Source organism: Corvus brachyrhynchos, unplaced genomic scaffold (genome assembly GCF_000691975.1).
Source record: "Corvus brachyrhynchos isolate BGI_N302 unplaced genomic scaffold, ASM69197v1 scaffold69, whole genome shotgun sequence".
In the NCBI taxonomy this organism is placed as follows: Eukaryota; Metazoa; Chordata; class Aves; order Passeriformes; family Corvidae; genus Corvus; species Corvus brachyrhynchos.
The window spans coordinates 5,873,457-5,899,185 of NW_008240228.1; the positions used below are offsets into that span (position 1 = coordinate 5,873,457).

Sequence of the window (25,729 nt, forward strand, 5' to 3'; positions counted from 1 at the left end):
TGCTGGAACGTGTGGGAAATGCATTTCTGAAGGAAAAATAATGACAGTGGAAAGAGCCTCTGATGAGGAACAGTGCCCCCATGGGCTCTCATTTGCCCTGCTGAGCAAGCACATAGCACAGTGCAGTTTTTGGGGGTATCTCTAATCTAAACAGTAGGAAAGATGAAGGTGGGGGTGGGAGAAAAAGGGCACACAGTGAAGACACGAGGCTGAACTTCACAGATCCAAATTCATTGGAAAGTAACCCAGTCCAAAGCAAGTTCCTAATGCTCTTGGGATACACTGAGGCCATTGTAACCAAAGGTGCAGGCTCAGAGCAGTGCCAAGGGGCAGAGAGAACCCTCCCGGCCACTTAAAACATCAACTCAACCCCCACAGTCATCTGCAGGACTGGACTTCACATATTCAAAAAAAACCCTAAAAAAACCTGAATATGTTACAAAAAACCCCAAAATGCTGCATATGCTAAACCCATGGAAAAGGTACTTTAAGCCTGAATCTGAAACCTCATTTCATACACAAACTTGTCCTCCTGCCAAGCACTGGATCCATGTAATCCACAAGAGTGGGCACTAATGGATCTTGTAACCAGGCTGGCAACACCAACACACGCTCGGGGCTGTGCAGGGCAGCATCCTGCAGTCCTCCCCAGCAATGGCCATCACCAAATTTCTGTGATGTATGGAGGGGCTTTAGGACTTATTTTGCTTTGGGAAGGACTCATGACTTTGGGAAGTTCGTGACTGGCCAGACTTAATGCTGTACTTTGGGAAAGGAAATGAAAGAGGAAGGAAAAGGGATAATAAAGCAGCTTGGAGCAATTCTGGCTTAGGATAGACTCAGTCTGTCAGCTTTGGGGCTTGTATCAGGAAAACTATTCTGTTTCTTTACTAACTCCAGAGGCAGCAAAGATTTTGGTCAGTTTTGAATAGAAAATAGAAATACTGCCATTAAAATGATGAGAAAATGACTATGGACTACACATGTAGCCTTCTGAACACAAAAAAATCCAAACTTCCTGCAAGCAGTGCTGCTCTCAGAGCTCAAGCTCTCCTCCAGGCAGCTGTGCTCCACAGCCTCTTCCCTGCCATATGTAGCACACTTTTGTCTCCTTTCATGAGAACGAGAAACTTGTGAACACATTGCTTCAAGCAGCCAGCACATGTTGGTAGGAGACCGAAAATTATTATTTCCCCTGTGGACATCCTTCTCCTTCCTCCCTCTGTCCTTGATAAGAGACATAAGCTTTTCTTTAAAAAGTAAGGCAGATTTTGCAGCCCTGAAGGCCCATCCTCAGCTCAGGGACGTCTCATGTCAGGTGAGGCCACTCCACTGATGCAGTAAAGCTTCTGCCTCCCTTGGAGGAAGCTTATTCCAGGGGATGATGGGGATGCCCAGCTTGAGCACGGGCCCTGTGAGCTGGAGGCACTCCAGCACTACTGTTAGGAGTTCCTGAGGCAGTGAAGCAAAGCAGGAGGAAAAAGCACTTTGCCGAAGCGGTGGTGTCTGAACACACAGGACCTTGGGGAATGAGGAACTGAGGTCTGCAGAGCCTCTCGCACAGCTGCTGCTTCCCAGGGGGAGCATGGACATGTTTCACCTTCCTCCAAAACCTGGCCTAACCTTCCTTTCTCTGAGCCCCCTGTCACTGCCCAGCCCCAAGTACAACTGGATCCTGAGCAGGACCTCGAGGATGGGAACAGACATCTGCTCCCTTCCTCCTCTTTCCTAGCTCCACACAGCACCTGCATCCAGCTACTGGAATCAGTATCCTGTGTGACAGATCTTTTCATTTCTTATCCAGTAACAGACTGTGGAAGTGGATCCAAATCAGACAGGAGGGATGAAGTCATAGCTCTGTAGTGCTGAAATCTCTATAAACTTTAAACATCTTGAGTAATTGTGAACAAACAGCGCTGTATAACATCAGCACCTGAGAAATCATTTACTTCTTTGCTCATCCCACACAACCAGCCTTCCCTACTGGGCCTGGCCAGCCCTTGTGCCCAAGTACAGCAGCATGCATGTGGCCTCTTCTGAGTCTAAAGGGATCTCTGTACAGGTCATCCCACTGCAGAGAGCAGGTAAAACCCACACCACATCCTGTGTACTTCCCACAAGGATAAGAATCCCTGAATGCGCAGATCCATTTGCTGTTAGAAGAAAATCTACAAAATATCTAATGCCAAAACGTGACTCTAGTGAATAGAAAGAACAGGAAATCTGACTCAGTCCTGTAATATCACCTAACAAAAAGCCCAGATGAATGGAAATTTAGCATTTCACTCACACTAACTACAAAATGTTACTACTCAGGCCATTTTCCCACAGTGCCAGAGGCAAACCCTGCACTGTACCCTGGCCAGGGTCAGAATAAAGACCCCTGTGTAGAACAGGGTATTCTGTGATGGAGAGAATTAATCACGAGCTGTTCTACTCAACTCAGTAGAAAGCTTCATTTTTTCAATCTGTATTGTTGATAAGGACAGTCATGAATGAAAACCACTGTAGTGCCCAGCCCAGTGGCCAGCTCAGTCCGTGGGAGTCCATGTGCCAGCCCCTCCGGAGGTGCCTGGCACGCAGGAAGAGCCCGGAAGGGAAAAGCAGTCCATGGCTGCCCCAAGGACACTCACAGTCACCTCATCAAAGCTTCCAAGAGAGCAGGATTTTCCTGTCCACTGGGCACTGGTTCACTCACCATCCAAGCCCTACCTCATTCTGCAGCGGCCTCTTATCCCAGAGGCAAGTGGTTTACTGGGAAGTAGATCCTTCCTGCTGGGTAGCTGCCACATCAGTTCAATCACTACCTGATTTTCAAAGCTTTTTTCCCTGATTTCCCCAGCCCTCAATTTCCCTGTACAGCTCAAAGCAAACACAGACTGTGTTTGTCAGCTTGTTTCAAACAGGCAGGAGAAAGGAAAACCAGAAAGCAGTAACTGCAGCATGTTGCTCTGCTGGATTAATAACACACTAAAGAAAACAGAGACATTTTTTAGGGAATATTCCTGTCAATTAAAATACACAATCTTCAAACACTGCAGTTTTTCACCTGTCCTCAAAGACCTCAGCAGAAACCTCTCCAGGATATTGCTGCCAAAATCCACACATGTTCACACTGGGTTGGAGGCACACTCAGATTTCTGAGTGGCCAAAACTGTTGCTGGCTACATCCCCTCAGAAATAGCCATTTCCAGCAGGCCTGTCAGAAACCTCTTTTGATAATGAACAGGCAAGAGAAAAACGTTCTGGGCTGTGGCAGCTCCAAACCTTGGAGGTCACACATGGAAAATCCAGAAGATTCCATACAGTCTACTAGAAAATCCTGAGGACAAAGTAACTCCCGACTTTTAGAGTTATAACTGGAAAAAAAGACCATCTGTCCTCTCAGAACGGCAACTCTTTGTGCACCAAGTGTTTCTTGAATTTGTATCTTGGTAACATGAAGCTCATGAGCTCTTGTCTTCCAGCCTTCCCCTGTCAAGCACAATGGACACCCTGAGACAAAGACCCTGCTCAGAACTGCAGCTGCTGGGAACTGGAGCCCTTCATTAATGGCCTATTAATTTACACTGGGGACGAGAGCACATGAAAGAACTGGGTGGGTGGATGCTCTTGATTCACTTTCTTTCAGCAAATATTTGATGGCATGATTAGGAAACATGAGTTTATTCAATGGCTTTTAATTACATTTTGGTTGAAGGATTCCCTATCCTACCTGCTAAGGAAGGGAGGAGACAAACACTATGGAACTGTGAGTGACACAGATTTTAGAAAAAGAAACACTAACCAAACAATTCCCACCTTCTAATAATTAAACCATGTCATGAAGAGGGAAAATGAAAAAACACAGATCTCAGCGAAAGGTTTTTGAAAGAGTTGGAAATAGGTTGAAATAAAATGTGATAATCTAATGGAAGGGGGAAGAAAGAAGGAAATGGAAAGTGTTAAAAGAGCTTAAGAATAAACTCATGTGTGCCTAACCATTTCCCAGTTAAACATACCAGGACTGGAATGGGCTAACAAGGATGTTTTTACCCCCAAAAAAGGGCCTGAAGCAACAGTGCAAGTGCAAGAAATACCGCAAAAAGAGATAGGAAAGGACCAAAAGCCTTGGAAAGGAAAGAATGAGGAAACAGAGGCAGCAGAGCCCAGGTGAGAGGGAGCAGAAGGCTCTGCTCTAGCCTGGCACCAGAGCTGCCTCCTGGTCCTGTGCTGTGGGAGCTGGGCGCTCACTCCCTCTGCATACCACCTCCGGCCCACTGGCACCTTGTCTGCAGCATCCTGGCAATGCTTCCCTTCCCCTTCACTGAAAGGGAAAGCTGAATTACAAGGACAAAGAGCTGGAAGGGGAAAAGTCTCCTCCTCCCGTGAAACAAATAAGAACTGAAGCAATTTAAATTGGGTGACTTGCCAAGTTTGTCTTTTGCAAATGCATTCACTGTCATTATATGACAGATGTCCTCATTCCCAGGGCGTTTCAGCTGAGCTTATCAGCCCTGAAATACCACCCCAACAAAAACTCAGGGATATCTTCAGCTAATTGACATGTGGATGCCAGATCCTGATCTGGCTTCTCCCGGCATAAGGCAGGGGAGCAGTCATGCACCATGGCAAGTCTGGGAGGAGACTCCTCTTCCCAGGCCTCTGAAGATACTCACTGGCATAACAGGTCTGTCACAGCCCAGGGAGCTGCAACTGGATCCGAATTCAATCTTTGACCCCTACATATTTTAATTACTGCTGAGTATCTTCATTACAACAGCATAGGTGGTGTGACAAGATTTGAGTAGTAGGCGAAGATCTCAGGTTTTAGTAACAGGGAGGCTTTAGGGATGGCTTCCCAATTCTCAGCCCTCCAGCTCAGTGCAGCTGAGTTACACACTCAAGAAGAAGGAAGAAAAGCCCTGTCCACCCTGTGCTGCTGATGGGAAGGAGATGGAGAAAGTCAGAAGCAAAGCTGAGCCGGGGAAGAAGGGAGGGGTGAGGGGAAGGTGTCTTAAGATTTAGTTTCTATTTCTCATTATCCTGCTCTGATTAGAGTGGTAATGAATTAAACTAATTTCTCCAGGCCGAGTCTGTTCTGCCCGTGACAGTAACTGGTGAGTGATCTGTCCCTGTCCTTACCTCAACCCATGAACCTTCTGCAGTATTTTCTCCCCTGCCCAGCTGAGGAAGGCAGTGATGGAGCAGCTTTGGCGGGCACCTGGCCTCCAGCCAGGGTCAACACGCTGTATGTGGTTAGAGCATTGCTGATGCTGCATTCTCCTGTTTCAATGTCAGATGCACAACCCAATCTCCAGTGGTGCTGCAGTTCCATGTGCACTTTGAGTCAGCAGAAGGCACTGCCAGAGCCCATGTGCTGCTCCTGCCTCAGTCCTGTGAGGAACTACTCCGGCCTGAACTCATCCAGCAAAACAGAAACGTTCTTGCTCTATCCCTGCTGCCCCCAGGCCCTGCTGTCACACAGCTTTGCCCACAGGAGTGTTTGAGGAGCCCCAGTGCAAGCTGCTCACCCCTCAGCCCGGCCGCAGCCGGCACAGTCTGGCATTCCCAACAGAAGACCCAGCTGCGTGCCATAAATCGTGGAAAGTATCTGCTTTCTTGCTCAAAAGTCCTGCTTGTGGCCAGAAACTGAAAGGGTCTGGGTCATATCTTGTTATTGGAGAGAAGGAATACAGAGAACGACAACAACAACAAAAGAAGAGCTCCCACAAACACAGCAAACCTGCAATCTACGGCTCCTCGTAACTCTGAAACCCCCTCCTATGCTCTGAACCATCTCCACAACCGCTGTGCAGCACAGCGAAAGACATTAACAGGCTTAAGTGAATATTCCCATTTTTGTACCTTTTCTATTACCTGATCAAACTAAAATATTGACTCAGTGGTGGTACTGCAATTCCCCTGACAAAGCAGCCCTTCGGTACAGCAGAGGGAGCTGAAACTCGGGTTCCATTAGAACAGTGATGGCAGCACTTAAAACCATTTTCTTTGGAAATGTTCTTGCCACTAAATATTAATAAAACCTTTACATTAGAGGTCTGTGGGGTTTTGAAAAGAAAACTAATACATATGGAGGGAGACAAGCAAAGCAAAAGAAATTGGAAAGGAACCACATCTAAGTGACAGAGGAACAGAATGATTTGTCTGGAGAGGTGTCGACAATTGTGTCAGTGCATTTCCAGGAGTGACACATAAGCAGAAAAGGGGGGAAAGAAAGGATATTGAAAGCAGAGAGGAAAAAGAAGAAAAGCATGGCAGGAGGAGAGAAAAAAGCCTGAGACAAGGCCAGGGCTTTTCAGCAGAGACAGCAGACGTGTCACACTCATGAGCGTGAGTCGTCACCTCTCTCCTAAGTGCAATCCTGCAATTCCCAAACCCTACCAGGGAGGGGCTATCCATAAAAGCAAAAGGCATCCCTCACTCAGACACTGCTGAAATTTTAAGGCAGGACACTGTAACTGAGTAAGGGCCGTGCCAAAAACCTTCATCGGTTGTGGAGCTCGTTGTAGATTTTCAGTTTATTTGTCAAAAGCACTTGGCTTGGCTTCATGCCCAACAAACTCCCACTCCTCCCACTAAATGGAATTAAACCAGTGCCAGGAGTTTATGCATTTCCATCCTGCATCCTTGTCTTTGTGACAGGGCCTGATCACCACTGAGGTGAGCACGTTCAAGGTGGGACCCACAGGAATAACAAACTCTCAGAACAAGCTCAGGCAAATGTAACACCGAGGTGATGAATGCAAAGTTAGAATAAGCTTGGTGTCTACACTTCCTTCCTCTCCCCAAAGCCATGACTTCAACCAGGAGGAAGAGTAAAATATGCCAGGAAATGTGAACTCTTGCCACTCAATAAGTCTTAGAATAAAGTATCCAGAGATACGAGGAGATTTTTCAGAACTCCACCACAGATTCTTGTGCCAACAAAGCCAGACATGAGACAAACTCTGACCTGGCTACTTGAAAACAAAAAGCAGTTTCCAGGCTTGCTCACCTCACTCTTCCCCTTCAAAACCCCACCCTCAGCGTATTTTGTTTCAATGATTTTGGAACAGCTACAGGCTTAGGTGCTGGGCTGTTTCCACAGGCACTATTCTCTGGTTTGGCACCCCAGCCAAGGTATTTTCACTGAACTCAGTGCCCACAGTGTGGGTGTTCCAGGCTTTGGTAAGATTTGGGAATGCATTCTGTGGGTTCTGCCTCAGCGCCTCAAACCCAGACAAATCAAACATAAAACACACGGACACTTCTAAAGATTTGGCCCATGAAGAATGTTCTGCACAATTTATCTCCCACTGTTGTTTCAGACCCAAGACAAACCACACAGTCTTTTTGGGTGGGTTTGTTAACATTTGCCATGAAAAATGTTCTTGAAAGAAAATAATACTCTTTATCACTGATGATCAACCATTGTCTTTCCTACTGAAAACTGTTTACATGTTAATGAGCAGACTTTTCTTGTTGTCCTTCTTTTCCAGATCCAAAAATCAGAGTAGAGAGAAGCCAAGGGCCCAAGGTCACCAAGCAAAGAGCTGCAGAGGCCCTTCCAACTGTCACATTAAAGGTGAGGGGAAAATCCACCACATTTTACTTAGACTCTGCCTTAACAAAAGGGCAATAAATCTGAGCCAGTGGATTTTACTTCTTACTACCTCACTGTTACCTTGGATTTTACAGTCAAATAATGGTACTAAGTCCAACAAAAAGCTTTTTTTTCTTCAGACCAATGGCTAGTGTTCAATTTAAACAAAATCCAACTTCATTTCTTTTCCACTGGGCAATTTCATTTGAAGACCTGACAAAATTTTCTAAGGGTTATTTAATGAAACATGATAGAAGTACGTTCTAGTAAGTATGTACCTATATTAAAAGTTACAAGTGTATTCATTTGTATTGAGCTTTTAAATTTTGCATTCTTAGAAACATGTTAGGAAAACCTTTAACACCATATTTAGTCAATTGACTTTCAGTCTTGCATTAATGTATCTAATATATTTCTTAGAGTATTAAAAATAATATGACCCAATTATTACTTATAATGTTTGCATTTTTAGAGCAAAATATTTTGGTTAACTGTAAAAAGTAGTTGATATTTTAACAAGAAGCTCTTGGAACAAAACCAGAATGCAAAGGGTCAGTTCACTGTGATTCCCAACCCATAAATTAATTAATTAATTAGAAGTAGCAGCTTCCAGAGAATTTTTCTTAGCAAGGTATCAATGCCTGCAAAGGAAAAAAATTAATGAAAGCATTGTCACAGCCTTAAATCAATCTCCTACTCAAACACAGCAAGATGAGCAAACAGATGTGAGAGCCTTTGGTTATCTGGGTGTTCAAACGCAGGAAGGACAAGGGCTGCTGGTCCCTCTGCAGCCCGGGTGCTCCCACGGGGCTGTCACCCACCTGGGGCAGCATGCGGTTTTCCTCCTCCAGCTGTCTTACTCTGGCCTCCAGCTGCCTAACATAGGACAAGGTTGATTCTAAAAAATCAAACAGAAAAAAACTCATATTATCCACAGAGATCTGCTTGTGTTTACCAGTGCCAGAGCCTGCGCCACATTCTCACTTGTACTCACAGCAGATTGCCTCTCTCAAATATCCATGGAACATCCCACTCTGCTCCTCCCAGGGCAGAGCAAACAGCCCTGATCCTGGAACTGATCAATTCCTTGTTGCTTGTGATTCTGAACTGCTGCACCTTAAGGTGGTCCCTTCTCAGACCCGAGGAATCTCACAGAAAGACAACAGAGGCTTGAGTCCTTCCAACCCATCCCCATTTGCAAACGCTCCACAAGGATAACTCATTATCCCACCAGGTCAGCACTGCAGAGCCCAGGGAGAGCAGATGGTGCTGTGCAGGCAGCCAGGGTCAGAGGGGCCCCTCGCACAGTCCCGGGGCTCTGGGGCACACACAGCCTCCCCAGGCAGCACAGCAGCTCCTGGGCTCCAGCCCCAGCTCCTGCCAGGCCGTGCTGCCACAGCTGGGGCTGGGCTGGAAAGCAGCTGTGTGTCCCCAGGGCCCGGGACGTTCTGAGCTGGTTGACAGCAGGACCGGCCGGGGCACAGCGCGCCTCACGGCACGTCCTCCTCTCCCCCACGCGCCAGGGACACGCTCCCACTGCCCTGCTCTGCTCTCTCAACTGCACAAAGAGCAAACCCTGCTTGTTCTGCTCACCAGTCCCTCACTGACCTCCACAAGGGCAACCTTTGGTGCATTGTGAAGAACATAAGTCACTCCCAGTCTGCCCCCAAGAACTTGACATAAGAAGAGGAGATTCCTGATCCAGCACTAAAAGCACCCAAGAGCTTTACCATCACACATTTCTTGGGTCACATAGAATTGCTGCTCTTAAAGTCCTGGATCTAAGAGAGAGACATGTCTAGGAATGTAGCACTCAAGTGTAAGAAAAAAGATGCAGAAAAACTGTTGCGACTCTTGCACCTCCTTGTATGTAGGTGGAATTCCACATTTACTCATCCCTGACTCAGTGATCCATCCACTCAACTTCCTCTGAGATGTCAATTCCCATCACACATTTGTACTCATATTGCCATGTAATTAGCAAAATTGATGATTGATGGTATGGAATCCATGGGTATCAGGGCAGTGCTGATGGCTGATATAGTCCTGCAAAGCTGCGTTGAGAACACAGCTGTTCACTGGTTTCAATTGACAGACGAATTTGGGCATGAATTTCCTCTGATACCTCATCACTACTGCAGCCTGCCTGTAAAATAAGGGAAATAAGGTGTCACTTACTGCTCTTATGAGACTGCAATGGGCTAAAATATGCATGGGAATTTACACAACATGAAGACAATACACAGTAATTTGTCAAAGATAATTAATGCCCAGCCAGGCACTGGATTAAAAATAGCCTTGTGCAATGAAAGAGGAAGAGGTAATCTGAGGTTCTGCGTGCTCTGCTGCATGAGGATTTTCATAGTTAGTGATGGGTGCATCTCTGGAGAGCTGCTGAGCCTGGCTCAGATGAGCACTTAGGAGATGAACAGCTCATTCAATTAACTCTGTACGACAGGGACCCTCCCACCAAATCAGCTCCTTCCCAGCACAGGCACCCCTGGGAGGAGCCGCAGGAACTCCCTCACCATCACAGCCCTTAGCAGAGGCAACAGCTCCCGGCACATCCCAGCCCTTCCCTCTGTTGTTTTCTCCATGAGATGGTCCCTGAGTACCCATCTTGTCAGAGGGGCTGAACCAGGTGCTCCCTCTGGCCCTGGCCAGCTCTAATTCCTTGGTTACAAGTTCACTGCTGTGGCAGCGTGGATTTGGATTCATGGTCGAGTCGAGTCCAATTTCCCAGCTGTGCCCACCAGTTCCCTCCATGAGAGTTCCCCTCTGGATTCTTTTCAGCTCCAGGCTGCCTGCAATTTCCTGGTTAAGCATTTCTTATCTCCTCAGACAACACACGCCTCTTGGCAACGTCTGCCTTAGTTTTACTCCTTTACTTCTCTGTTGTGAGTCCAGAGCAGAGATCTCTGCTGCTTCAAATCACACAACTCTGCCTCAGTTCTCAGCTTCCCAATGCCAGCTCCTACCAGCTGAGGATTTGGTCCAGAATCTCTGTGCCTCTTAACCCTTCTAAAGTGTGAAACAGTTATTTAAATCTCCTCTTGTAATCTGACTAAAAGGGAAAATTAGGTCATCTACCAAAGGCTTGAGCAAGTAAATCCTAAGGTATGTGAGTCTTCTTGACACATAGACTAGACACATATATATTTCAGGATCTGTTAATATATTTATGCTGGGATGTTATGAGCTTAGAGGAAAAATGAGCAGAAAAGTCAGTCAAGGACATAGGAGATGGAGAAATTGAAAACACATGAAGTGAAACACTGTCACCAAACTTTAAAAAAACCCAACCAAACAAAAGTTGCATCTAAAAGCGTTTATGAGAAGACCGACATGATCCATCTCTCTGCTTTGGAACAGCCTGTGCAAACAAGACAGTCCCTGGCTCATGTCATTACTGCCAGTTTTGACCCCTGTGGGCCCCTTGGTTACATGATTTCCTCTCCTTCCCATCTTCCTTTGTGAGGCATTGCTAAGGATGTACCGATTTTGAACAATTCCCATTCTCAGGAATGGGTTACCACCAAATGAGCTTCCTTACTTGAGCTTCCTGTGCTCTTAACATCATTGAGAATGTGATCAACGTGTGGTGCCTCATTCCAGGGCTGAAATAAAACTATTTTCTGAGCTATTAGAGACACAGAAATATCTTCCTCTTAGGGAAATTCAGTGACAATTCGCCCTCTCTCCACATCTGTCACTCTAACATGTTGTAAGAGAACATCAATATTTTCGTAGATTATCTCTTTTTCTTTTGACATCCACACTCTTGAAGCGAGTAGATATTTTGGGGTTATGTCAAACTTTATCAGACACTTATGCTGCTGCCAAAGGCATATTTGTGCATTGGTTTTATCCATTTTTATGTCACTGTGCCTGATCTCAGTCTAGCAAGGAATTCATAACATTCTTTAAGCCAGATTATCCTCTGCTGTTTTAGAATGGGTGAGGATGTCATGTTAAATTCTGATATTTTCTTTTTTCTTTCTGGGTTTGTTTCTTTTTTTTTACCACTCACAGGCAGCTGTGGGACTGCACTGGAGAACATCTTAAAGTCTGAGGTCCTCTACACACTTATTAGATCCCTGGAAAAGGGATGAGAAACCCACAGAAAGCAAAACCCCAGAGGTTCAACCTACTTTTCCACTTGTTCGTATGAGCTGGAGTAACAAGCCCAATAGGGCAGGTGGAAGGGATTTTATCCAACAGAGGAGTATTTGAGGGAAAGACAGAGTGGGAGACCCAAGAGCTGGACAGAAGGCTGCTCTGAGGCAGTCCTTACATCCTCATGGCCAGAAAATGGAAAAACACAATTTGGTGACAGTGCAAAATTCACCTGGATTCTGTTAACAGCAACACGTCCTGCTTTGGTATTCGTGCTCCTAAAGGAGGTCACCAGAATCTGGAACTCTCAGATCCCAAGGCACACATTTTAAACACTGAGGGCAGAAATGAGGGAAACTGCCAACAATTTACCTGGGCAAAGAATTCAGCATGTTGGGTGTAGGGATACTCTGATGTACGGCAACGAGGGTTTGGTTCAGGTACGTCCGACTTCAACAAACTCCATTTGTTATGCTGCTCTTCCAGAATCACAGAATTAACTAGGTTGGAAAAGACCTTTGAGCTTCCTGCACTGTGCTGGCAGGAATTTAATAATTGCATATCAAATCAGATTTTGGTCATTCAAGCACACACCCAGCACCCTGCAGTGACAACTAAATAATCTTTCAATAAATGAGAGACGAAAACCAAGGTTGTGAAAGAGGTACTTTAAACCCTCCTGTAACTCCCTGGCAGCTCCACATATTTAGGAAAGGGTTCCTCTGCTAACTGGGGAGCAGATTCAATGACATGCAAACCATCTCCCTGTCCTAGTCATCTGATTTAATTACCTCAGTATTAATACTCATGACTAAGACATGTTATCACTGCAATCCATCCCCTTTCAGCTACCTTGTTTGGATATTTAAAAAAAAAAAAAAAAGGCCCTGTTGGATTTACACTCAGCAATTTACACCCCTTGCACTCAGTGCTAGCGCTGGCAGCACCCACCTCCCCGGGGCAGCATCAGAGGACCTCCCAAGGTCATTTTTAGCCCTGTCTCCTATGATTTTCCATTAGGGCTGCACATCTTACATAACATCCCTTACTGAAGAAGGGCTGGAGAACTTCGTATTAGAGTGCAGCCAAATTCCCCAGCAACGCAGCGACACTGGGATTAGTGCTATCATGTAGAAAGAAAGACATCTGCCTAAGGCAGGATTTTATTCAGCTCACCAGAATGTTTAGGAGCTATTTACGACAAAGACACATATTCTTGGGAAGTTTTGGGACAGCGAGCACCATGGCACTAAGACAGGGCTTGCATTTCTCAGTCTTGCTGTTGTCTGAAATTCTCCCGCCCCAAGCTCAGATTCCTCATGATTATGGATCCAGCAATTCTTGACTTCTCCCAGTAATTAAAAATATAATTAACTAAGCTGAGCTAGTTCACCAAGTGTGTCAAAACTGAATCCTAGCAAAGGGAAAAGCTGGCACATGCTGGTTCAAACATCCAGGATGCAGTGGCAGCCCTGACGCTTCTCAGGCAGCATGTGCCATTTTTCCCCTTTTCAGCACACATTACACACAGACAGGTGCTAATTACCTTATCTCTGTAATCAGAGAATTTTATTCAGATTTCACACAAAACCAGTGTTTTCTCAGGTGCAGCAGCTTTTAATCACAGATTAACTATTTATCAGAAGAAAGTATACTCTCCTTATCTTAAGGCAGCCCTTGCCATGCCTTTAGCCAATTCAGTGATGGGGTCTGACTCAGATTTCAAGGTGTTTGTATTTGCCTGGATTTAGGTGCCACTGTGGATCAGGCAGGTTAGTGAGCAGGTCTGGGCTGACTGTGCACGCACATCCCTGTGGTGAAGCTCTGCCAAGGCTTTCCCTTTTCCTGAGGCCACCAAGGAATGCCCCAGGTCACCCTAATGCTGCCTGTGACACAACTTACTAGAAATGTATTGTTGGCTTCCACTTAAAAACATTACCGATTTAGCCTGGAGGTTTTGTTGCACATTTAGCTTTAGGTGCAACAAAATTTCCAGTTGAATTCATCCAGAAAAAAAACCCCAAAAAAGTTAAAAAAAAAAAAAAAGGTTTAAGAACCTCGCATGGAGAAAAAAGGATTCAACTTTAGGAGCACCTAAAAATGGTCTCAGATGTCAGCTGAGGTAACGCTCTTGCTAACAGCTGGATAACACTGTCACACTAATGGGCTGCTGAAACACTAACCTTGCTTGCTTTGGGGTTTTTTGGTGCTAGAGGTGACAACAGCAAGGCTTTCCTTGCTGGCCTGTTTGATATCCCGTTAGCTCCCCTTCAGCCTGTGCTAAATGCATTTGGCATGTTATTGATGGAAACAGAGAAAATCAAACCCATTATGCTGTTGCTGAAGCCTTTCCCACTGGCTGTCAGCTTGTTCTGGTATTGATTGGCTGTGGTTTATGATCAGTAAAATCTTTATTGGTTCCATTTACTCAGCCACTCTGGGTTGTCCCTGTGCCACCGCACTCTCCTGTGCTCATTAGGCGTGTCCCCAAGCGCAGGCACAGCCCCCGGACTGGAAACACAGCAGAAGGAAAGGAAGGAAGGGAGATGAGGGCACTCATTCATCTCTCCAACCCAGCGCCCTCATCTCCTTCCTTCCCTAAGCCAAGCTATTCTCAGGCTTGCCTTTTCCAGTATTCCATTTGATTTCACACAGAAATCTCAACTTTACCCTGGTGCCTCCTTGTCACATAGAATTGTATCTTTTAAGTGTCCCTTGCTGAAAAGGCCCCAGGTCCCCTGCAAACCCATGGCCACTGAGAAACCACCGTATCCACAGAGCCACCGCCAGCTTCTCCCAGTTCTGCTGTGCCACTGTTACACGAATATTCACAGGACAAAATGAAAAAATACTATAAATGAAAATGCAAAGCTTCCCAGCAACAGCAATATTTGTGCAAAAACCAGAGGGTCAAACTGACTGAGACACCAAATACCTGCACTAAAGGCCCTCACCACCCCCACAACTCCCCATGGATGCTCACAGCCACTTTTCTTAGCACATAAAATTGTATTTCACAGGCTCCAATCATCAGATGTTGAAGAGACATAGTTTAGAAAAGTTAGTTTAGGTGAGAATTTTAGTATTGCTACAGCAATCTCTAGTTAATAATACATTGGCTTCCACCTGGGAAACTGCAGCATAGGCCAAACCTGAAAACTACATCTCCAGGAATTCTGAATCAGATCAAACCTCTCAATCATTTTTATGCTCATCTAGTGCCTCGTTAGGAGGCAGTTATCCAACCTGTAAACTCCTCTTTTATGGGTTACTGTTCGTGTGACTCAATCCCAAATTCAAACGACGTTCCTCAGAGTACAGAAATAGAAGCTCTCACATTACTGAAGCCACCGAACCATTGAACATTTTCTTGCTCCAACTACAAAAGAGATGCCAAAACTCACAACACAGATCGATAGCCACATGAATATGTGGAGGAACAGCCAACCCACAACTCTTCCTCCTCCCTGTGTGAGTGAAACCAACAGTCCCTGTTCTGGGTTTACGTGGGGTAAATTTGGATGGAGAGGCAGGGGCTCCAAGAGACATTTGGCCAGCAGGCAGGGCCAGGAAAGCAAGAGGGGCAGTAGGGCCACTCTCTCGGGCTGTTTCTGGCTCCTTGTCTCACTTCTCATCCTGCTGATGCTTCATTCCCTGCAATAGGAGCATCCTGCATGAACTGTGATGTGCACACAGCATCCAAAGCCTCCTGTAAACAAAGCAGGAAAAACTACAAAACCAGGAAGCATCCAAGGGAAAAAGCAGCGAGATGTGCACAATTATCCATCTCTGTGAGGAGCAATGGGGAGCATTCCCATGAGCAGGCAAGGGCAGAAGCTGGGGAACTGCCAGAGGAAGACAGGCCAACCTGGGCAAACAGTGTAGATTTAAAATCATCAGAACAAAAGGGGATTTTGGATTAATTTCTCTACACAGAGTGATTAAGATGTAGGACAGGCTATTAAATGCAGTAAAAGATGTTACAAGATTAAATATGTCCTGGGGACTGAAACCACCCTCTTGCTTCCAGAGCCCATTAAAGAGCCATGGTACAGTAACGCCTGCCTGTCCCTCCTGAGCTGGGCACATTTAAAGCAGGAAAAATGAGTATTCTGTAAAATTACTGCACCAGCAATCTCAGCACAGAACCTAATTCCAAGGAAAAATTAGCTCTATCCATTTCAGCTGGCAGCTACACAATAGCAGAGGAAAGGGCTGTCGGTACAGTCTCCAGCTCCTCTGTAAGACTCTTTTGGAATGACTGGGGAAGGGATAATGAAAAGAAGTATTCAAATGACAAGGTATTTAAGCCAAAAATCTGTCCGTGCAAGCATGTCGCTCTCTAGGGACTCACATCTCCTGGGCTGCTCCCTCCACAGCTGGAGCATCCAGGTCTCCAGACAAAATCCCTGCGAGGGGAAAGCCCCAAGAGGGACCTCAGAGGTCAGGAATCAGCCTGAGTGTCCAGCTCTAGCTGAAATCAGCACTCAGCTACTTCAGCACTTTGGAAAATTCTGCAGATGTCTCCTGAATGTTCCTGATAGCCCAAACATCCTGACCTTAGGGGCAGAAAGATTCCTGTGCCAGAGCAGACCAGGCATCACCTAAGAGAGGATCCTGCCCCAGCATCAGCTCATTATTTCCCTCATTTCTGAAGGTCTGTATGTCTGATCAGTATCTCTGTGGTCCTGATATGATGCTGGGATTATGGGATTAGTCCAGTGAGACTCCCAGCAGCCAGGGCAGAGGGGACTCAGGTGCTGCAAGCCAAACTCTGCCACATTGCACTTTTAGGCTTCCAAGCTCTCCCAGGGATGGGGTTTAGGCACCTTTTAGGTATTTTCCTATCCACATAGTGAGATTCTTTCTGTCCTAAACCCACATTTTCCCCTGCCTTGTTGCCTTTCCTGCCTTCCTGGGATTTCTATGGCTACATCCTACACTGTTGCAGCTGGGCCTGAGAACTACTCAATGACTGTGCTTTATTTTGTGAAAGTGCACAGGCACAAACCCACATCATGGACTGATGCAAAACAACACTTGTGAAAGGCATAAACCATGGGAGCCTGTGTTTTGTCAAGGCTTCAGAGGAAGCCAAATGCTCCACATAAACAACTTTCTGGTTTCTGAGTGCCTTTTCAGGGTTATTTCACTGCAATCAACATACACTGCTGCTATATTAACATGATGCTGATTAAAATATTCAAAACTTACAAGTAATCTTAACACAGGTAACAAAGCACAGCACATACTACTGAGAGCTGTATGCTGTACTAGACACATTTACCTGCTATAAAGCTGTTGAATCAATGATTTAATTAATGATTGTCTGATTTACCCCCAGACACAGCAAATGGAGCCCCTTGTCCTCTCCTTTTCTGTTGGCTGTTGACCTGCGATGTCTTTGTAGCAAAACCAACTGAGATTTCCCAAGTCAGCACATTCAATAGCCAGCTGCCCATTCCCTGGGCTGCACTGGAGATCCCAGGACAGCAGATGTGGCAGCTCCCCTAGGATACTGCTGCCTGGCAGCTCTTCCACTGAGGGGACTTCTCCCCAGTGCTAGTGAAGCTGATCCTTACGTGTAGGTGTTGTGAGCATCTTCCTAATCAAAGACTAATGAAGTACTTGCACTTTACTAGACTTCCAAGACTCAACTATCTCTCCATGCAGCCCTACCTAGAGGACTGCAATTGCCTTCCATGAAATGGTCTGTCCACTCTTGTGGACATCCAAATCAGCTACCCAGCACAGCTATTCCCAGATCCGTGTCCCCTGTGAGCTGTCCCTCAAACTCAGGAATCGAGGCCACTGCTGTTGGCTGCCCCTGCACCCTTCTCCTTTTACATTCCAAGAACCATTTCAACTAACAGAGATGAAATCAGCCAAATGCAGGAAGTGCTCTAGAACCGGAAAATGGCAAATTAGCAGTTGCAATACTTCCTCAAGTTTCTAAATGATCTACATCCATTTGCAGGGCTTTAGTGCTGTGTTCAGCACAAGGGCCTTCGGCATCCAGACAAAGCTGGGATGACTCAGGGAGAGCAGTCAAACTTGAGAGCTCTCCCAGCTGCTTATCTTCATCATCGGAACAAAACAAACATTTTAAACGAGGTCTCCTCTGTTTATTTCCTGGTTACTTCACTAATGGGAAAGCAATTTACGCATTTCCTCTCCCCAAACATACAAATAATTGCACAGGGCTTTTGGTTACAAAGGCTGTTGGAAGCTGTCGTGTCCTTGCTGAGGTTTACACGGAGCAATCCATGACTAATCCTCTGTCCCCGGCATGAGGAGCTCCCCAGGGCCCTTTCTTGCCCCTTCTGGGCCACACAACACAGGCTGGGAGATGAGTCAGACTCAAAAATCAAGTGCATGTGTTTATGTGGACACGTGCACGTGAGGTGAGGGTCTTCCCATGAACTACCTACCCTCAAATGACCAAGATTTCATTCTGGTCACTCTGAAAGCTTCTTTTATGGAATTACAAGGAGGAAGAATTTGCCCCATCAGCAGGCAAAAAGATAGAAGAGACATGTGAGCATTTCCCAAGCAGGTGGTAGAGCACAGTCCCACTTACCATGCCTGGTTAATACTACTAATGAAACTAAAATACAGTAATGTTGTGAAATAGAATAAATTCTAGAAACTAAAAAATACTGACATTTTTCTCTACCAATAGGTGCAAAGTGGGGCTGAATCTCCTGAGATTTTTTAGAATGAAGACAAAAAGAATTATTCCCAGGGTTCTGGGCATAAAATACAGATGTGACTGTAACTACAAACTGCAGGAAAACTCCAAGTAAAACAGTTGGGGAGGATTACAAATCACATTACATCACATATGTATGACCACAGCAAGTCATGTTAGAGACACAACCAAACCAGCCTACCCACTGTTTTATTACAGAGGGATCAGCTCAGATACTGTAGTGCTGTGGGCAAGAAAGGTAAAATCAGTGTATAAATGAGCTGTCAGGGCAGCTGCTGTAACAAAGTGCAGACAGCATCCCAAAATTTCTGGAGAAAATTGAGACATATAGACAGCGTCAGAGGTTTAAGGCTAGAAAAATGCTATTAAAACAAAGCAGTCTGGCTTCCTGCCCTGCGGAGACAAAGGAATTTTGATAATAATTCGAGGAATGCCTGGTTTCCTTTTCGCTGCTGGAAGTGGATATAGTTGAAAGAAGTCTGTGGGCTTTTTCCTGTAAAGAAAATCTTGGCAGAAACAATTGGACCAAAATTAAATTTATGAACGAGGTTTTTTGTGTGACTTAGGACATGAACATAAGATCTGTAGCAATAAGTTATTGCAGGAGGCTTATATATTTCATGGGTTTTGTGAGCCCGACAACCAGCTCCAATCCATGTGCACTGTCTCCTGCCATTCCTCAGGACAACCCTGCTTTCATGTTCACCTATGGAAACAGCAGGAGGAAACCTGTATCAATTACCCTCTGTCACCTTGTTTAGAGCATGCTGAGCACAAGGAGAAAACCCACCCGCCCCAGCTGGAAAACCACAGAACATCCCACAGTGTTTCCTGCATCCACCTGCTCTACAAAGGTATGGAATTGCCTCCGTGGCACCAAGATCTGTCACGCTACAGTTGTTAACAACATCTCTAAACCTTACACAAAAGATGACCTCCAGCAGCTCCCTGGTATTTCCTAGATGGCAACAAGCAATCCTGGCCTCACCCGAGGGTACAGAGAACTGCCCTCAGCTCCAAACCCCACAGAAACTTCCAGTCCTAAGGAAGACTAACAGAAAAATCTCAGAGTACAGGATTGGAGACTAAAAGGAATCTCCTTTCCTCCCATTCTTCCCGGAGCAGCAATTACAACACACCAACCCCGGAGTGAGCTGACACACAAAACAATGCCTTCCTGGAAAGGTGCCAGGAGCTCAGGAAAATTATAAGCTCACTTTTCCCGTAGCATAAACACATTTCAAGGAGGTTCCTTGAAAAACAACAGCGGCAGCAGCTCCTCCCGTGGAACAGCCACTGAGAGCTCCACACCTGCCTACCTGGCCAGCCCACACTTCCCAGGGGAAAGGGCACTTGCTGGGACAGCTGAAATAACCCTTTCTTGGGCACTCAGGTCCCAGTTCTGGTGGGAACTGACCTCTTCCAGCAGTGGCAAGTCCCACCATTCCTCATCAGCCAAACTGACCAAAGCACTTGGGCGGCAAGTGGAGTGAGAAGTAACGAGAACTGTTCCATTTGCTCTGTTTGCCTGGCTTTGGGTTGGTTTGGGGTTTGGTTTGGTTGCACCTTTTTTTTGTCCCACTGTTACAAATAGGCAGAAGGCAAAAAAGGCATTTAACACATCTCTAGCCCATAACCCAGGAAGCAGTAGTGAGTTGTCCCATCCCAGTCTCCTCCTGCTCTCACAGCTGTTTGTTCAAAGACAATATTCCCAGGTCTCATTTTCACTTTTTGGTAAGGGAAGGCTTGCAGAGGCAGCTGACACAGTTGGCTGAGTTTTGCTGAGAGCATTTGTTCTACGATGACCGGGGCCTGGCTCCACAGTCAGCACACAGGGACAATTTACACTGGGCAGGACAGCGAGAAAAGTGCTCCCATTGCAGAACACACGTGGTGACAAGCGGGGGTTGTTAGAAGGCCACGGGCTTTTCCTGGTTTTAGTCAAGTCCTTCCTTTAGTCAGTGATCCAAGGATGCTATGGAGGGTTATACCCACACTCCCAGGAACACTGACTCCAAGGGATGCTTCCCATCATCAGAGAAAGAGGAAAAGCAACAACAGGATCAAACCAGGCTCACCCCGGTGCATGACTTTGGCAGCCATTTTTGGTGGAGTCCCTAAGTAAAAAGGACCAAGAGCTGCCTGGCCAACATTTTAATGAAACATTTATCATTTCCACCTAAACATCAAAACTGTTACCTAAAAGCTGTTGAGCCTTGTGTCAGCTTCCAGATTTGCTTGCTGATGACTGCCCTTACTGAGGACATCTTATGTTTTGATAAAAATCCTTCTACTTGAGTTAAACATGAACACACAAGTTACTGCTCTGTCTTAGAATGTGAGATTAAAGGGTCAGCTCTCTAAAGGAACTTTTAGTAAGAGAAAGATTATGGGATAGACTCACACCTGTATTTGAAGCTTTTGGAAGGGAAAGACAGGGTAGCAGACTCAAAGAAAGGAAACTTGACCTCAGTTTGAACTAACAAATGAGACAAATCTCTTCTTGTGGAAGTCAGAGGAATGCAGACCTGTTTGGGAAAGTAAAATCAGAGGAAGTGAGTAACAATCAGCAATCTTGTTTTCAGAAAAGCACCTTATCTTTACTGCCTCATTCTTAACATAGACACAGTGTTTCTTACCCAGCAGTAAAGAACTCCCTGTAAAGAAGCTGTGTTTTCCTCTTGCCATCCATTGCATCCAAAGTCTACAATCCCTTGAGCATCAAGCATTTGCCACTGGCCATGGTAAATGCTGGCAATGGCCAATTTTGTTTCAGGGTAATTGCTCACTGTGTCACGTCAATTCCTACTTTGCTCTCCTTGTTCTTGCCAAAGCCAAATAACATCCACTGCTGGGGCCACCAAACCAGTTTCTTTCAGAGAACCACAGAACAGTCTGAGTTGGAGCAACAGAGTACATTTCAGAACCGCAAAATAAATACATTAGAATAAATTGAAAATGTTTTCTGTTGAAAGCTCCTCCCTTGCAACAATAGCTGCCTCGGTTCATAATTCCCAGGTGTTCAGACACTCCCGGTCTCACAGGGATTTCCCAGGAACAGGACATCCCATCATAGACACAAATTACTTCAAGATCCAAATCAGTTTTTCTAGTCTTCAATCAGAGACACTTCACTCTTCAATGTTTAACACACTGACCTAGGACTAATGCAGGACACCTGTGATTTGAGTACCAATTTTTAAAGTGCTTCTGAAGTCTCAAGATGCTTTTCCCACTAAAATTCAGCCCATGCTTAACCTACTTACATAGTCTTTCATCTCCCTCTTGTAAGAACATTCAATCAAATCTGCTGAGTCAGATAAACCTCTTTACAGGAAAAAAGATATTTATCCTTTGGATTTAGGCTTGAAAAATATAATGGAAACCACAAGTTTTCACCAATTCTGTAGTAAGTGCCGATATTTTGGGGAAATGTCTTTGCGAGTTATTATTTGCTGCCTGGGGAGCATATCTGGGGAAATTTTGCATCACAGAAAAGCTTTCCCATGCTGTAAAAAGATAATTTCCCATACTGTACATCACAGCTTCTCAAATTAAATTCCTTTTCCTGTTGAAATACGAAATCAAACCCATCCAGCCTACAGTTCATTTAGGGCACTGAGCAGATCACGTGTCAAGCCAAAGTCACTTTGACCCTAGGAAAAAAGTAGACTGTTGAATCAGCGGTGTCATCCACAAGATTAAATTTGCCTCTAATCCAATCAGACACAGCACTTACTTTGCCCTACATGTTAAGCACCCCCTCCCAGTCTGTTAAGGATGGCATATTTCATTAAATGGTGCTGGTTCATAATTGCCAGTTCCTGTCTCAGCACAAATTAAAAGGCAGTTTAAATTCCACTTCCCCTTGCTGATGTATATCTCTGTGAGCGGCTGCCCTGCCACCCCTGGCTGGGTGCAGTGCCACGAAGCACTTCCCTTGGCACAGGGCGGTCAGATGGCTCATAAAGCCTTGGAGATGACGGATGTGGGAGTGCCAGCACGAGGACGGAGCCAGGTGAGCACAGCACAGGGTGAGCGACCTGCTCTGCAACTCCTGGGCAGAGGGACATGGCTAAATAGGATATTTATATAGGGTAATATTTGTATTTTGCATCTGTATCGACACGTTCACTTATGGGGGCAGCTGGGCACAGGTTCAGCTGCAGCCCCTGCTCTCTGTGCCAGTGCGGCTGTAACTTGGTGGTCACCAAGCCCCAAGGAAGGCCAGGTTCCCTCCTTCCAGAGTTTCCATATGAGCCAGTTTAAATCCCCAAAGCAGGGACCAAAACAAGGGACAAATGTGGCCTCTCCCTCGTGCCCACCCAGCTGTAAACACTGTGAGGTTCACAGTGTGAGCTGCAGCCTCAGAGCAGGGCTGGGGCAGCTCTCCCAGGACAATCTCCTCCCCTCTCCAGCAGCCTGGAATCAATATTTGGACTGGTGTATCTGTTCATCCTGCTGCAAGTCAGTTCCCAAACACCAGCCTTTACCTGCTGACTGTGGAGTTCCCATTTTTCACCAGGAATTGCCCCTCACCTGCTGCTCCAGACTTCAAGAGAGCTTAAACCCTTCTTACCCAGAGCTCAGTCTCCCAAAGCACAGGGAGTGAGTCACTTCACACTATATTTAATTCCTCCTGGCCCTGGGAACCACAGTACAGAAGTTAATCAAGCGAAAGAGAAATTAAGGATGTCGTTACTCGAAACACCCAAGTTTTACAAGTTCTATTTCTTGACTGTGAGATTACTTCACATCTGTCATTCATTTGTTAAAGCTCCTCTGTGAAAGGACTGCAGAAAAATTATGTTTATTTGAAATGTCACCTTTAAGGAGCCTCATACCAAGTTTAAGCTCAGTTAGCTCATAGCACACTAAATTGAAAATCTGTTGAAGGCAAGATGAGTATGACTGAATTGCAGTTCTCATAATGCAATAGCACATAATCAAAGGTAGGATTGCTGTCCCCAGCAGAATTCTCTCTAGAAAAAAATCTGTTTCATTGTAACAGGACAGGTTAATTACTTTTTGCCCCCCAATAAAATTACTTTTATATAGTTTTTGCTTATTACATTAGAACAAATGATGCATGGACAATTTTAAACATGACTTCTCTCTTCATGAAGACAATCAATTAGCAAACTCCCAGGTCCTTTTGCAGTTTTTACTCTGGGCTTACTTGAAATTCTCTCTTCAGATTTACCCCATTCTCATTACTCTCATTGCCTGATAATTTCTGAGACTGGGAATTAATAAATAAGTAATTAAGTAACTTCCTTACATCTTCATATCACCGATTAACATAAATTATTACCCTGAACACTTAGAAATGTGCCAACAAAAACACCTGAAAGCCCACAGAAAGCAGTTAGAGTGGACATCTGCCTCCATGTCCTCAAAATTTTGTTCCTCTCTCCTTGTCAAACACGTCTCTTATATTTGACATGTTTATCAGCTGGATAAATACGCACATTGTTAAACTTCACACTCAGAAGCATCACTTTGACCCTGGGGCAGACATTCACATTGTGTATTTTTGCAGCTGGAGGACCCACAGAAGGGAAATATGCTTTGAAAAAGGCAGCCAGGTCGAGGCCATATGAATGAAGATTTAACACTGAGATTTATTTAAGCAAAACAAAATTTTTAAATAATGAAAAGGCCCACAAAAATAGCATTCCATTGAAGTTAGATCCTGTTGCAAAGAAAGGTGAGGGGACAAGTTTCAAAGGAGTGAAAAAGTCCATTTTCAAGTGTGCCATTTAGGGCCTTTTTCAAGGGGTTAGAATTCACACAGAAACATCTTGAATGCTAATTAATCCAGCACGAGAAGGGGCTGTCCTTGGCCATAATGTGGCTGGTCACTTCTATTATTTGTCTGACCTGTGACTGGTACTTCTGGCATTTTGACTGTTGCCCCGCATCCCCCTTTGCAGCCAGCCAGGGATTCAAGAGCTGTTTCTTTCCATGGGTATTTTCAGCAATTGTCCCTCACATTTCTGCTCCTAACTGGCCTGTTTTATTACAGGAACAAGTTGTAACCCTTCCAAATGCTCCTTTCAAAACGGGAATTGCCCATATTTATTCCTGGAGTCTGTCCCGTCTCCAGAGAGAAAATGTCTAATTACTCAGTTCATTTCAGAGATCATTCACTCACTCATTTAGCTCCAGGGGAAGTGAGTACTCGTGGCATTTTCTTTTAAAGGCTTCTAATTCTGATAGTGTCACAAATGTAATGAGCATTATGATATGAATGACCATGACATATATTTTCTGTAATAAACCAGTTCAACCAATGTCCCCATCCTAAAGAGCCACGATGGGAAGCTGTATGGATAAGATGATTAATATGAGGGGATGAGTGAAAATTTGGTCCTGGTTTATTGACTTGAATTAGTCAATGCAAGCAGGTGTGAAGGGAAGCAATTTTCCAAAATAAAATGCAGTAGAAAAGCTCTGTATTCTTTATTCTCTCTGGATCATGTGTCAGAAAACCATAAAAGCTTTTGAGCTTCTATTTTAGAAAAATAAAAAGCCAACACATAAAAGCTGCTTTATATTACAGGAGCTGTGAAGTCAGTGCCTGAAATGATGGGAGGCTGCCCCAGCACCATCCTGGATGTGCTGTCAGTGGGGAATTTGGTCACAGCTGCCCCAAAGTTGTGAACAGTCTGCAAACAGCCCTGCCCACAGCCCCCAGGCCTCTGGCAAATGGGAACACAGCAGAGCCACAGCTCTTCCCGGGGGTCTGGACCTGACACAGCCACCCGTGGAGCAGAAAGTGATGGTTCTGAAGAGGGCCACAGGCGCCTCTGGGTTCAAGATGGATCTGAAACACATTCAGATGCCTTTAGCAGGACTTGGGTGGAACTCAGGGGGCCATACCCAAACTGTGCTCTTTAGGTGCACTGATTCGGGCTCCCTGGATAGAGAGAAGGCTGAGAAGGGAATTCACCAGCACAGGACAACGTCACAGGGCAGCCCTGCTGCAGCACAGCCACTGCTTTTCTCTGTGGTTCTTCCCACTGCAGCTCAGGGAAAGCACAACAATCTGATTTTCACTCCACGTTATCTAGAGACCACACAAAATAGGTACACTTATTTGCATTTCCACACAACTGCCGTATTAATAATTGCTCCAGGCACTATAAGAGGAACTCTGGCTTGTGTCAAGAAGCAGAGCCTGGCTGCAGGGACAGGAGATGTTCCCAAGAGCAGAACACACATTGTCATCGGCATGAGCAAACATGGGAGCTACTCCTGGGCTGAGACACAAACTTCCCTTATTAAATCCCAGGAGCTCTCCATTGCTCTTT

The 25,729-nt window shown here is 45.4% G+C and overlaps 1 protein-coding gene across 1 annotated transcript in view; it reads right to left on the reverse strand.

Moving 5' to 3' along the window:
• CCDC85A (coiled-coil domain containing 85A) overlaps positions 1-25,729 on the reverse strand; it is a 67,397-nt gene that overhangs the window by 8,806 nt on the left and 32,862 nt on the right. Inside the window, exon 4 of the mRNA XM_017745228.1 lies at positions 8,407-8,483. Within this exon, the coding sequence (XP_017600717.1) occupies positions 8,407-8,483 (77 nt within the window). The remainder of the gene's footprint in view (positions 1-8,406; positions 8,484-25,729) is intronic.